This window comes from Pelobates fuscus, chromosome 6 (genome assembly GCF_036172605.1).
Source record: "Pelobates fuscus isolate aPelFus1 chromosome 6, aPelFus1.pri, whole genome shotgun sequence".
In the NCBI taxonomy this organism is placed as follows: domain Eukaryota; kingdom Metazoa; phylum Chordata; class Amphibia; order Anura; family Pelobatidae; genus Pelobates; species Pelobates fuscus.
The window spans coordinates 258,650,767-258,664,357 of NC_086322.1; the positions used below are offsets into that span (position 1 = coordinate 258,650,767).

General features: G+C 42.7%; 1 protein-coding gene across 4 annotated transcripts in view; it reads left to right on the forward strand.

Moving 5' to 3' along the window:
* CDR2L (cerebellar degeneration related protein 2 like) overlaps positions 1-13,486 on the forward strand; it is a 36,136-nt gene extending 22,650 nt beyond the window's left edge. For all 4 annotated transcript variants that reach the window (XM_063425417.1, XM_063425416.1, XM_063425414.1 and 1 more), the window contains exons 3-7: positions 3,310-3,422; positions 5,355-5,503; positions 5,700-5,864; positions 6,567-6,837; positions 12,433-13,486. In XM_063425417.1, the coding sequence (XP_063281487.1) occupies positions 3,310-3,422; positions 5,355-5,503; positions 5,700-5,864; positions 6,567-6,837; positions 12,433-13,017 (1,283 nt within the window). In that variant the 3' untranslated portion in view covers positions 13,018-13,486. The remainder of the gene's footprint in view (positions 1-3,309; positions 3,423-5,354; positions 5,504-5,699; positions 5,865-6,566; positions 6,838-12,432) is intronic.
* The last annotated feature ends 105 nt before the right edge of the window (positions 13,487-13,591 follow it).

The window sequence follows — 13,591 nt, forward strand, 5'->3', positions numbered from 1 at the left end:
ACGAGCAGGTAAGCTCGTGTAGTCGGAGCGGTCGTGCCGGTCGGGCACGACCGTGAGGCTCGGCGGGCCGGCGACCGCAACACAGGGAAAGGATTGCCCATTTTATGCCATGTAAGTGCCTGTGTGTAGGGTAGATGGTAGCCGTTTATAGCGTTGATGATATTGGTCTTACTTAACCAAGCTTCAACCCATGCTTGAGTGATAGCTGTAAAGGTAGATCAATGGTGTTGTATAGTAAGGAAACTCCTCGGAGGGTATGAGGATGTTGAGACTTGGGGTAGCGGAGGTGTGTGGTGCCAATAAGTCTATGGTTAGTCTTTGTTTAAGGGAAGATTTCCTTGTGACAATACCAATGTGTTTGTGTTTGGTGCCATGCTGTAAATGGTGGAGTTCGGAAGACCCCTCTGCAAATCTTGGCTATGAGTGTGTTTACAGCCAATGGTTCTGTTGTGCTGACTGTAAGTGAGGGCATGCTATATTCCTTGAAGGTGTATTTATGATACCTGTATGGGGAGCCCTTTGAAGCTCCAGAGCTTTAGTAAATTTAGTAAACTTGCAGCATTTCGGCTAGATCCTTGGACATTTTCTGGATTTCCACTGCACCAAGGGAGTGGTAATACTTTCAGCACACTGCTTATCTGCTACATATTCTGGACTCTGTTTGGATCCTTAGATGGAAAGTAGGATTTAAACACCATCTTTTTTACTGTGTATGAGGTTTTTTTAAAGGATTTGGAGTTTTATTTTTACATGATATCAATAAACTGTGTTGCACTTTCTCTGCTTGGTTTGTATCTTTCAAGATACGTTACTGTGACCACTGCTGTTGGATATAAAGTTAACACAGAATACTCCTAATTTCCTAGACCACCGCTGTGGAGGTGGAAATCATACACATTTACCTCAATACCCAGCTTCCCCACAAACACTGCTTTGGGGCTATTGCACAGCGCTGACATTTATCTACTTTTGGATGTGTATGTGTATATGTATATGTGTGTGTGTGTGTGTATATATATATATATATATATACATACATACATACACTGCTGTGTTTGTTAGGGTCCTGTTACTGTGCTCTGTGAGGGTGTTGTTTGTGTGCTGTGTGTGGGTGGGTGTCGTGTGTTTGTGAGGGTGCCCGGTTTGTGTGCTCTGTGTGTGTGTGTGTGTGAGGGTGCTGTATGTTTGGAGGGATTGTGGGGGTGGAGGTGGGGGCAGATTAGTAAATATTCCCCCTCCCTTCTTACCTTATGTAGGGAGGGGGAATACTTGCTGCCATGTGCCATCCCTGGTGGCCCAGTGGAGAGTGAACTCTAGCCTGCTGGGCTAGAGTTCACTCTCGCAAGATCTGAGCGTTGCCGCGGCAATGCTCCAACCTTGCGAGAGGAACCCAGCGGAGCTGCTGGCTAGAGCTCCCCGGGTCCTCTCCTGCCTCCCTTCATGCTGCTGTGGGGCGGTGAGGTAGATCTTTGATCCTGAGATCTCCCCTGCTGGTCTCAATCCATAGGTGAGCCGCAGGGATTAGGGTGTGAGGCACCCTCCGATTCATCGATGGCTGCAAAGCAAGGCGCTGTAGATTGGGGACTGGGATGGAGCGATTTTCCCGTGATTAAGGGCGATTAACGGATTCAGGCTCGGGAGCTCACACAAGGTGCGTCCGCTCGGCTCCACAGTCAGGCTCCGCCCTGACACCACTGTTTTAAGTCTCCTAGCACCACCCAAGCACAAGAAGAGGCTACTGTGTTAAAGGGAATATATATATAAAGGGATCATAGTCCATGCTTTGGTTTAAAAAAAAAAAAAAAACTATATACAGGTGATGCATGGCTGTAATTTTCAGTACTTGGACTGTAGGGATCATGTTTGATCTCGCCAAATCTTTTTGGATTTAAAAAAAAGGAGTATGTGTAAACTGTAATTTGGATATCTGCTTTTTACTGGAAGCTGCACAGGCTGCAATAAGCTTACTTTACAAAGGACTATAAAGATAATAACCTACTTCTGGCTTTTCTTGCATTTTTGTGATTTATAATTTAAATGCATTACAGATTTTGGTCTAAAACTATTGGTTTGGCTTTCAACTCCCATTTAAAGCCTTGTTGTGGTCATAAACTTTGGTGTTGATGAACAAGACTTTATGAGATAGGCCAGACGTCATAGAAACATAGAATGTGATGGCAGATAAGAACCATTCGGCCCATTTCTAAATACTTTCATTAGTCCCTGGCCTTATCTTATAGTTAGGATAGCCTTATGCCTATCCCACCCATGCTTAAACTCCTTTACTGTGTTAACCTCCTACCACTTCAGCTGGAAGGCTATTCCATGCATCCACTACCCTCTCAGTAAAGTAATACTTCCTGATATTATTTTTAAACCTTTGTCCCTCTAATTTTAGACTATGTCCTCTGGTTGTGGTAGTTTTTCTTCTTTTAAATATAGTCTCCTCCTTTACTGTGTTGATTCCCTTTATGTATTTAAATGTTTCTATCATATCCCCACTGTCTCGTCTTTCCTCCAAGCTATACATGTTAAGATCCTTTAAACTTTCGTGCTACATTTTATCCTGCAATCCATGAACCAGTTTAGTAGCCCATCTCTGAACTCTCTTCTGAAGATACGGTCTCCAGTACTGCGTACAATACTCCAAGTGAGGTCTCACCAGTGTTCTGTACAATGGCATGAGCACTTCCCTCTTTCTACTGCTAATACCTCTCCCTATACAACCAAACATTCTGCTAGCATTTCCTGCTGCTCTATTACATTGTCTGCCTACCTTTAAGTCATCAGAAATAATCACCCCTAAATCCCTTTCCTCAGATGTTGCGGTTAGGACTCTCTTTAAAGTATTCTGTACTCTGCCCTTGGGTTTTTACGCCCAAGATGCATTATCTTGCACTAATCCACATTACATTAAATATCAATTGGCATTGGCTGAGCCACTTCCTGGTTTGGTGAGAGCTCACTGTCATAATTTTGATATATGTTTTTTCTGCACATGGTTTATAATGCAATACTTGTCTATTTAAGAAAAGTTGGTCAGCGCCATACCGAAGACTCCCTCATTGATACAATACACAGACGTACAAAGCGAAAAAAGGCTCGGTTTTTAAAGGGGCCTTAACACCATTTAAAGGGGTGGCCAGTAAAAAATAAGACTGGATTGCATTTTTTTTTTTTTTAATTAAAAACTGTATATGTAAGTAGGCTGGAGCTAGTGAGTTTGAGATGGAAAGTTCAAAAGCAGTCTGTGTTTCTCAGAACAATAAGGAACACATGATACATTTGCTGTGTTCTTGTTTCTAACAGATCTGCACCTGGCAGCAGAACTGGGAAAGACACTTTTAGAGCGAAATAAGGAATTGGAGGTTTCACTGCAGCAGATGTACCTTACCAATGAAGATCAGGTGCAGGAGATCGAGGTACTGCTAAAGTAGAAATTTTATCTTCACGATCTTTTACTCTATTATGATTCCACATGATATATACACTTAGAGGTTTTCAAATGTACATGCAAACTTTTTTTATATGTTATTACTCCTGTATTTTTAGCACACAATGAATTCCCATTGTTTCATATAAATCTGTTAATTTTGACCTTTTTTTCATTAACTGGGCTCAAACTTTTTACTTGCTTATTTGATCCCAGGTGGGCTGGCCAGGAAAAAGAACAATCCAAGTATCATAAGTTCTACAGCTTGCTGTAGTGTTTTTCAGTTTTGTTTTTTTTTCCCCACTGGCTACCCTTCACATTGTAAGTAGTCAAAAAGTTTTTGAACAGTTGACCTCATGTGGGGTCTGCCACCCTGAGTCCACTACTAATGCTGTAGAGCTAAAGTTCCTAAGCATTATCTGATCGCACTCGGCCAATGAGCTAAGCACAGCACCGCAGGGCTTAGCTCAGGAGAGCTAATGGAAGCTTAGGAGCTTCCCGCTCTGAAGCGTTAGTAGTGGAGACAGGGAGAGGTGCCCAGCAGACCCCAGGTAAAAAGCAAACCATGCAAAAACGGTTTCATTACATTTTTCTCATGCTCAAAGGCCATTTGACCAAAGCTCTATCTTTAAACACCGAAACCACCACCAGGGTGCTGGTAAGAGTAATAAGAAAGGATATTATTTGGGAATACTCAAATTATACCCATGTGTTAGCACATATACACACACAAACACACTGTGGCCTTTTACACAAAATATATCTCTCCTGACACGTTTATGCATGCACTGAGACTCCATACAAATACATGACTGCAATCACACACATTGAGATTTTATTTAAATTCACACCGACACCTTTTGAAAATACACACATAATTACACTCCACATATACACCACGTGTCACTGACATGGCACACACACCCCCGCTTTCACACACTGACTCTCAGTACAGATATATACTCCTACTTTCACAGCACACTTACGCTCCATGCTAAAGACATGTCACAAATCAAAACAAATTGCTCAATAATAAAGTATTGCAGGTCCTTGTAATGCCTTTTTTTTTTTTTTTTTTTTTTTATTGGACTAACCAGAATTTGTATTGATTAGCTTTTCAGGAGTTCCCCCCTTTATCGGGTTTTAAAGCATGCTTTAGACTTGTTTATTTATTTATTACTGGTATTTATTAAGCGCCAACAGATTCCGCAGCGCTGTACAATTAGCGGAGAACGTACAATATACACAGACAAATACAAGAGGTCGAGAGAGCCCTGCCCGTAAGATGAAAACTAGTTATTGGAGCTGTTTTATACAAAGTGCTTAGCTAAATGGCCCGTGAGCTTACAATCTAAAGGATACAATGGGGATTTGAGACAAGAGGTAAAGGGAGAAACCTCGTCACTGCAAATTTCCATTAGTCCAATAAAAAAGGTATAACAAGAATCGGCAATGCTTCAATATTATGCATCTAGATTAGTGGATTAAAGTAGCAACTCTAATAATATGATTCAGTAACAAATTATTGTTTTCTTACACTTGTTTTTAGGTCTGGCAAATAGCTGGGGGCCTAAAATTGTACACCCTGCTATTGGAATATAACAACTGATTTCAAGATAGTTAGTTATGAAGTGTTCATTAAAATGTAAGACTTTGCACAGCAGCCAAATAAACAAACTTATCCCGAATATTTACACATTTTACTTTTCTCAGCTATTTTATATAAAGTCCATTTATGTTCTAATATTACATATCCTTTAACACATAGATACTCAGGTCTAACTTAGATATTTGTATCAATGATACGGCAATGATAACTTGTGAGTATGTCACGTTTACAGTGTGTCTGCAATTAAAGTCTATATGCTGGTTTGCGCACTGGGTTTTACAAAAATGGTCTCTTCCCTTCCTGTCTTTCAAGTACCTGAGCAAACAGCTGGAGATGCTACGCCAAGTAAATGAACAGCACGCCAAGGTCTATGAGCAGCTGGATACAATCGCAAGAGATTTGGAAGTGACTAACCTAAGGCTGGTGCAGGAGAGCAAAGTGGCCCAGCACAAGATAGCAAGGTTAGAGACAAGGGAATGGAAGAAAGGGGAATAAGTGGAGTAAATAAGGAGAGCGAAAGTGAGAAAGTTTCTCGGGTGATAAAACAAGAAGGTGGATAAACAAGTATTAGCGAAATGTAGAATTCTAGAAATAACTGAAAATAACATGTGGGGATGTTGGTGAAAGCCAAATAATGAATATGTCTCTGTCTGTTAGTCTCACAGGTACTATAGATGGCTTGCAGAAACAGGTGGAGGATCTGCAAAAACAAGTGGAAGAACTGCGCAGTCAAGACCAGGTTCGAGTGCGGAGGGAAAAGAGAGAAAGGCGTCGCACTATCCACACATTTCCCTGCATACGGGAGCTGTGCGCCAATCCCAGGTTAGCGCAGGGGTCTTTGGTGACAAATGAGGAAGCCATAGTCCAGATTCAATGTACACCGTATCTGTACCAAGTCCGTAATAACATTCACTCAGTATGGAGAGTATCAGAGACATGTTCTACTGATTGGCAAACTGTGAAATACTTAAAGCAGCTCTGTCACCTTCTGCGGTCTTTGCATATTTTGCTAAAACCCATGATGGTGACATCACTGCTTGCTGTGCTAGGGCCCAGGTAGGCAGCGGAGGTTAGATATACTAACTTGATGCTGTCCCCCATGGAGACCACCATCTTCTCTCTTCAGCTCCTGGCGCTTCATCACGCATGTGCGAGAGGACAGCGCTAATGTCTATGGAGCATCCCATGAGACGATGGAATCCTCCATAGATATCGTCTCGCAGTGAGCGAGACAATGCCTTAATTCCTCCAGCCGTCACGAAGTGACAAAGTTTATCAAGTGGAGATAAAATACATAAGATAAAGTAGTCCCTACTTTGCGTTATGTATTTTAGGAGAAAAATATTGAAAAAGAATTAAGGAGGAGAAACAGATTGAAGCAAGGTAAGTTTAGGGTGACAGTCAAAATTATGAAAATGATTTTTATTGAATTTTTTTCTATGACAGATGATGTTTATCTTTTTATACATGTGTTATAAATATAAGTTTGTGTACATAATTGCCATCCTCTTGTTCTGTGTACAGGAATGAAGATACACTCTACATGCATGGTTCTTGTTTGGACTTATCCCCTAAGCCATTACAGAGAGAAAACGAGCGTCTGCACAGTGCCGTGGCCTCACTTCGGGCTTTAGTTGCTGAAGAACGTCAGCGAAAAGAAAAGGCAGAACGGGAATATCAATCGGTGGTGCAGGAATATTCTGAGCTCGAACAAAGAGTTTGTGAGAATGAAAACTGCAGGTTACGTGTACAAGAACTGGAAGCAGAACTACAGGAACTACAGCAAATGAAGCAGGTAAAACTCAAGTTTGTGTACGTAAAAGGAAGAGATCATTTTTTTTTCTATGATACCACCAATATGCTTTCACATCATCTTCCCATAATGTTGTGTGTATGAGGCATCCCTCTTAGAATTGTATCCATTAAAGGGAAACTGTAGTGCTAGGAAAACTACACATATATATTTGATTTCTCATGCACATTTTAGAGGGTTCTTGAATGGCAAAATCGGAAGTAAAATTCCTCCTTTGTCTTCAAAAGAAATAAAGTAGAGGAACAGAGTAAGTTACTACAATACCACGCAGTTATCCTGGCCATGCCATTGCTCCCTAGCAGTGAAAGAGGCGCATAGAACAAAAACAAGGATACCAGGGCACAGCTTCATGGTTGAGTATGACATGATGCATTGACAAAGTGTGGTGTACCCTGAACGTTTACTGTATTCTTTTCTGTCATTCGTTAAACGTTTGTGGCACTTTGGTGCACTCCTTCATCAAGTTCCACTCTGGGCTTTTTGTTTTTGCTTTGTTTGTCTTCAGAAGTAGAGGAGACAAACTTCTAGTTGTAGTGATTTTTCCATATGTTAATCATCATATTGGGTCTAAATATGTGGATATATTCAGACACAGAACCTGCAGATCTTGACAGATGAAGAAGAACTGTCTGTTCCTGTTAGCAACTGACTGCAGCAACAACCTATAGAGGGACAAGAGAAAAGGAAAGAGTTGTGCCACAAGTAAAAAAATCTAATAATACAACTGTATCTAGCACAAATGCAAGAATAGGCCTAGTGCAAAGCAGTCTGACAGTGTAAGTTCTTATTAACCAAAGATGAAAGTCAGTGCTTGATAGGATGTACTGTCCTCAGTTCACCTTAAACATAGATAATATGGAAGACAAGAGACAGGGATAGGTGATAGTGAAGCCGGTTAAGTACAGTCTTTTATAAGTAAAAAAACTAGCGATGGAACACTCACGTTTAAAAGAGCTATAGCCAGCTCTAGCAGTATAGGCGTACAGCGGTAAAATCCCTGCTTGAAAGGATAGACCGCAATTGTCAACCACGTCCACACAAAGATGATATAAAAGACAGGAGACAGGGGCAGGTGATAGTGCAGATTACTCCTACTTAGGAGCCTCTGTTAGCTCTCCTGAACTAAGTCCAGTAGTGCAGAGCTAGGTTAGTGACTGAGGGTGTCAGCTTGCACTGCAGGGTTTAGCTCAGTCAGAGAGCTCTCTGACGGATATAGTAAATTGTGGATCTGCACCCTGCGGACCACAGGTAAAACATTATATTGTTCTAAAACCAGGACCTGGGCTTCCTATAGGACAATTAGGTGGCCGTCTGGGGCGCGCTTAAGGGGGGGTGCTGGTAGTTGCTTTACTGCTCGTTTGGCCGCCTTCCCTATCGAGCTGTATTAATTATTTGGAGCAGCCGTCGACCATGTTACCAGGCACTGGGGAGCACTTACATGACTGCTGACTAGCGCCCGGTAGAACACTGGACCGGCGGCATCCATGATTCACCTCGGCTCGCAGTGCCTGGCCCCCTTCCAGACATCCATTGCGGCGTCAGCGCAAGGGCGCATTATTAGCTCACTCCTGTCCCTTGCCCTGGAGGTGAGGAGAAATGGGCGGGAGCATAGCAGGGGGCTAAGACAGGGAGAATGATCTGCCACCAGGCAACTAGGTGCACTGAAGATGCCAGAAACACATGAGCAGCACTGATATGTGAAATTAAGGTAAGAGGGTTAATGTCTGGGTCAGTCTGTGTCTGTCTGGGTCATTGTCTGTCTGGGTCACTGTCTGTCTGGGTCATTGTCTGTCTGGGTCATTGTCTGTCTGTATGGGTCAGTGTGTGTCTATGGATTTGTGTGTGTCTGTATGGGACAGTGTGTGTCTGTATGGGACAGTGTGTGTCTGTATGGGACAGTGTGTGTCTGTATGGGTCAGTGTGTGTCTGTATGGGTCAGTGTGTGTCTGTATGGGTCAGTGTGTGTCTGTATGGATCTGTCTTTGTCTGTATGGGATGTGTGTGTCTGTATAGGTCAGTGTGTGTCTGTGTCTGTATTATTATTATTATTGCTGCCATTTATATAGCGCCAACAGATTCCGTAGCGCTTTACAATATTATGAGAGGGGATTTAACTATAAATACGACAATTACAAATAAACTTACGGGAACAATAGGTTGAAGAGGACCCTGCTCAATCGAGCTTACATTCTATAGGAGGTGGGGTGTAAAACACATTAGGACAGGAATTTGCAATCAAATAGGGTGGGCTGCCCTTTAGGAAAGGGCAAGAGACAGGTATGTGAGGTAGAGGTTAGTCTTGGAAGCCATAAGCTTTCCTAAAGAGATGGGTTTTAAGGCAAGACTAGGGGAGAGTCTGATGGCGGTAGGCAGGCTATTCCATAGGAAGGGAGCCGCCCGCGAGAAGTCCTGCAAGTGCGAGTTGGCCGTACGGGTGCGGACAACGGACAGGAGGTGGTCACGGGCAGAGCGGAGAGACCGAGAAGGGACATACCTATGGATCTGTGAGGAGATATAAGAGGGGCTAGAGTTGTTCAGTGCTTTATAGGTGTGAGTTAGTACCTTGAATTGACTCCTATAGCATACAGGAAGCCAATGTAAGGACTGGCAGAGGGGTGAGGTGTGAGAGAACCGACTAGAGAGGAAAATCAGTCTAGCAGCAGCGTTCATTACGGACTGTAAGGGTGCAGTATGGCTTTTGGGAAGACCAATCAGGAGAGGGTTACAATAATCCATGCAGGAAATTACTAGAGCATGGACAAGCTCCTTGGTAGTTTCTGGTGCAAAAAAGGGGCGGATGCGGGCTATGTTTTTAAGATGGAATCTACAGGATTTGGCAACATGCTGGATGTGAGGCTCAAAGGTGAGACCAGAGTCAAGTATGACGCCAAGACAGTGCGCTTGCAAGGATGGACTGATGTTGGTACCACAAACTTGAAGGGAGAGCGAAAGAGGAGGATCAGTATTCGGAGGAGGAAAGACAAGGACCTCAGTTTTAGAGAGATTGAGTTTCAGAAAGCCGGAGGACATCCAGTCTGAGATGGAAGAAAGGCAAGCAGTGACACGTTGCAGGACGGCAGGGGAGATGTCCGGGGAGGAGAGATATAGCTGGGTGTCATCAGCGTACAGGTGGTAGCAGAATCCAAAAGATGTAATAAGTTTGACAAGAGAGGCAGTATAAAGAGAAAATAGAAGGGGACCAAGGACAGAGCCTTGGGGGACTCCAACCGAGACAGGACGAGGGGAAGAGGTATCATTAGAAAAAGAGACACTGAATGAGCGTTGGGAGAGATAAGAGGAAAACCACGAGAGGACAGAGTTACAGAGACCAAGCGATTGAAAAGTTTGAAGAAGGAGAGCATGATCAACGGTGTCAAAGGCTGCTGAGAGGTCAAGAAGAATTAGTATGGAGTAGTGGCCTTTGGATTTAGCTGCGATTAGGTCGTTAGTAACTTTGATAAGGGCAGTCTCTGTAGAGAGGAGAGGGCGGAAGCCAGCAATCTTCCAGAGATGATACCTCTGCTCAGAAGACTCTGCAGGACTTGGTTGCTTGTATAGGTCAGTGTGTGTCTGTATAGGTCAGTTTGTGTCTGTATGAGTTAGAGTGTATGTCTGCATGGGTCAGTTTGTGTGCGTCAGCACGGGTGTGCATCAGTCTGCTTGGGTCAGTGCGTGTCTGTATGGGTCAGTGTGTGTCTGTATAGGTCAGTGTGTGTCTGTATAGGTTAGTTTGTGCCTGGATAGGTCAGTGTGTGTCTGTATAGGTCAGTGTGTGTCTGTATAGGTCAGTGTGTGTCTGTATAGGTCAGTGTGTGTCTGTATAGGTCAGTGTGTGTCTGTATAGGTCAGTTTGTGTCTGTATAGGTTAGTTTGTGTCTGTATAGGTCAGTGTGTGTCTGTATGGGTTAGAGTGTATGTCTGCATGGGTCAGTTTGTGTGCGTCAGCACGGGTCAGTATGTGTGTGCATCACTCTGCTTGGGTCAGTGTGTGTCTGTATGGATCTGTCTTTGTCTGTATGGATCTGTCTTTGTCTGTATGGGGTGTGTGTGTCTGTATAGGTCAGTGTATGTCTGTATAGGTCAGTGTATGTCTGTATAGGTCAGTGTATGTCTGTATGGGTCAGTGTGTGTCTGTATAGGTTAGTTTGTGTCTGTATAGGTTAGTTTGTGTCTGTATAGGTCAGTGTGTGTCTGTATGGGTTAGAGTGTATGTCTGCATGGGTCAGTTTGTGTGCGTCAGCACGGGTCAGTATGTGTGTGCATCACTCTGCTTGGGTCAGTGCGTGTCTGTATGGATCTGTCTCTGTCTGTATGGGTCAGTGTGTGTCTGTATGGATCTGTCTTTGTCTGTCTGTATGGGGTCAGTGTGTGTCTGTATGGGTCAGTGTGTGTCTGTATGGGTCGGTGTGTGTCTGTATGGGTCGGTGTGTGTCTGTATGGATCTGTCTTTGTCTGTATGGTGTGTGTGTGTCTGTATAGGTCAGTGTGTGTCTGTATAGGTCAGTGTGTGTCTGTATGGGTCAGAGTGTGTCTGTATGGATCTGTCTTTGTCTGTATGGGGTGTGTGTGCTTGTGTCTGTATAGGTCAGTGTGTGTGTCTGTATGGGTCAGTGTGTGTGTCTGTATGGGTCAGTGTGTGTGTCTGTATGGGTCAGTGTGTGTGTCTGTATTGGTCAGTGTGTGTCTGTATTGGGTCGGCAAACATTTTTTATGCCAAGCCGGCAAAAATACTTGCACTGGCTCTGTCTAAAACAGTTCGACTACTTACAGCGAGGGGACACTTGGCACCATAACCAATACAGCTCTCTGTAGTGGTTACGCTGCTTGGAATATTTCTTCAATAGTGCTCCCTTATGTTTTTACTTTTTCATCTTTATTCTGGTAAATGAAAAATACATCTGCATTATGTACCTTCTGTGCAGAATCTGTTGCAAGTCTAAGATGAAAGAAACACAGATAAAATGTATACATAGTGAATGAATTTATATACCTTTGGTTACACTCTTCTGTTCTTACACTGAAGAATTATTTCATGATTTTTAGATTATTACAGTGCTGCACAATTTATAAATTAAGTAATGAATGTTGGTTTTGGGAAACAGCATCTTTCGCCAACATCTTAAACAAGGAATGAAAATGAGCCTTTCAGGTTTATTCACTTAAAGTGAGAATTCAAAGTGATTTTCAAATTTAAGGTCAGAATAGCAGAACCAGTAAATATTTACTAAGGCAGCTGTGCTTCCTGTTTGGCTACTTTTTGCCTTAAATTTTAAATTCAATTTGAATTTTTCGCTTTAGTGAATAACCTTGTGTTTGTGTGTGTGTGTGTGTGTGTGTGTGTGTACTTAATATTTATTGAGCACTTTGTCCAGACAAATACAAGACTGTCTTTTCTTTCTGAATTATTCCATGCTGTTTGCTTTGTGGGATGGGCAAGATATGTCTGCCACTCCTTTCTGTTTTATTTTTCAGAAAGGAGTCTACAGCCCCTGCCACATTATTAGTGAATGTATTTATCTTTTTTTTTGTACGTGTGTTTTGATTTATTAGTTTTTTTTTTTGTTGCTTTGGTTACAGGTGAAGCGCTACCTGCTGGGAAGGGGTGACAGCCTTTCTCAGGCATTGCTAGAACCTCTTAACAAGACCCCTGAAACAGATGATCCAGAGCCTCATGAAGAGTCAGGAGTCGATATGAGCAGGAGCCATACACCCCCAAACTCGGCTGTCAGGAAAAGCTGTAGTGACACAGCCCTGAGTGACATTGTAGGTAGGGATGCTGTAAGTCGGCACGAAGGCAACTACACTCTACATGCTAACAACACAAGGCGTCGTGGCATGTCTATCTTGCGCGAAGTGGATGAGCAATATCATGCTCTGCTGGAGCGATATGAGGAGCTGCTGGCCAAGTGCAGGAGACATGAGGACAATCTGTGTCATGCTGGAGTACAGACCTCCCGTCCAGTGTCTCGGGATAGCTCTAGTCGAGACCTACCAGGTGAGGAGGGAGAGTCTGAGCGAGTACTGACCATGCAACTGGAAGCTGTAGACCGAAGGCTTGAACAGAGTCAACCAGAATACAAGGCACTCTTTAAAGAAATATTTAATCGCATCCAGAGAACCAAGCAAGATGTTAGTGCCGGGAAAGGTCCAGGGGGCAAATAATAAACTAGCAGCTTATTTAACACTATTCTCATCAGGAATTCCATTGACGGTCTCTCAGAATATCATTTTGATACTGACTGTACATTTACTGCTTATTAACACTAAAGGCAAACCTTGTGCAACGCCCATCACTAACGCACCCATACTGCATAGATCTGTACACATATTCACTATCTTGATCACTGCTTTGCATAGATATATGCACTATTACTACAGATGCAGATTATATGTATTATTGGTCTGCACTGAAAATTGCTAGCTTTTTTTCCCTCTACTTAGATTATATGTCATAAATATTGGTGGCATATATCATCCAGATGGGCAATTGGGGCCCATCTGTAGGAGCTGTAGACATTGTAAAAGGTTTTACAATAAGGTACTTTTAAAAAGGTAGCAGATAAGTATGATAAAGCAAGAAACCAAGAATAAATATATTAACAAACATACACCAGAAAACATAAAAAAATGAATTTGTTACAGGCTATACATTTAAAAACCTATTAAAAGAAAAAATTGATATAAAAAGGTTTATGGATCAGTCCTGTCCTGGACCATTCCTAAAGTTATCTTCAGT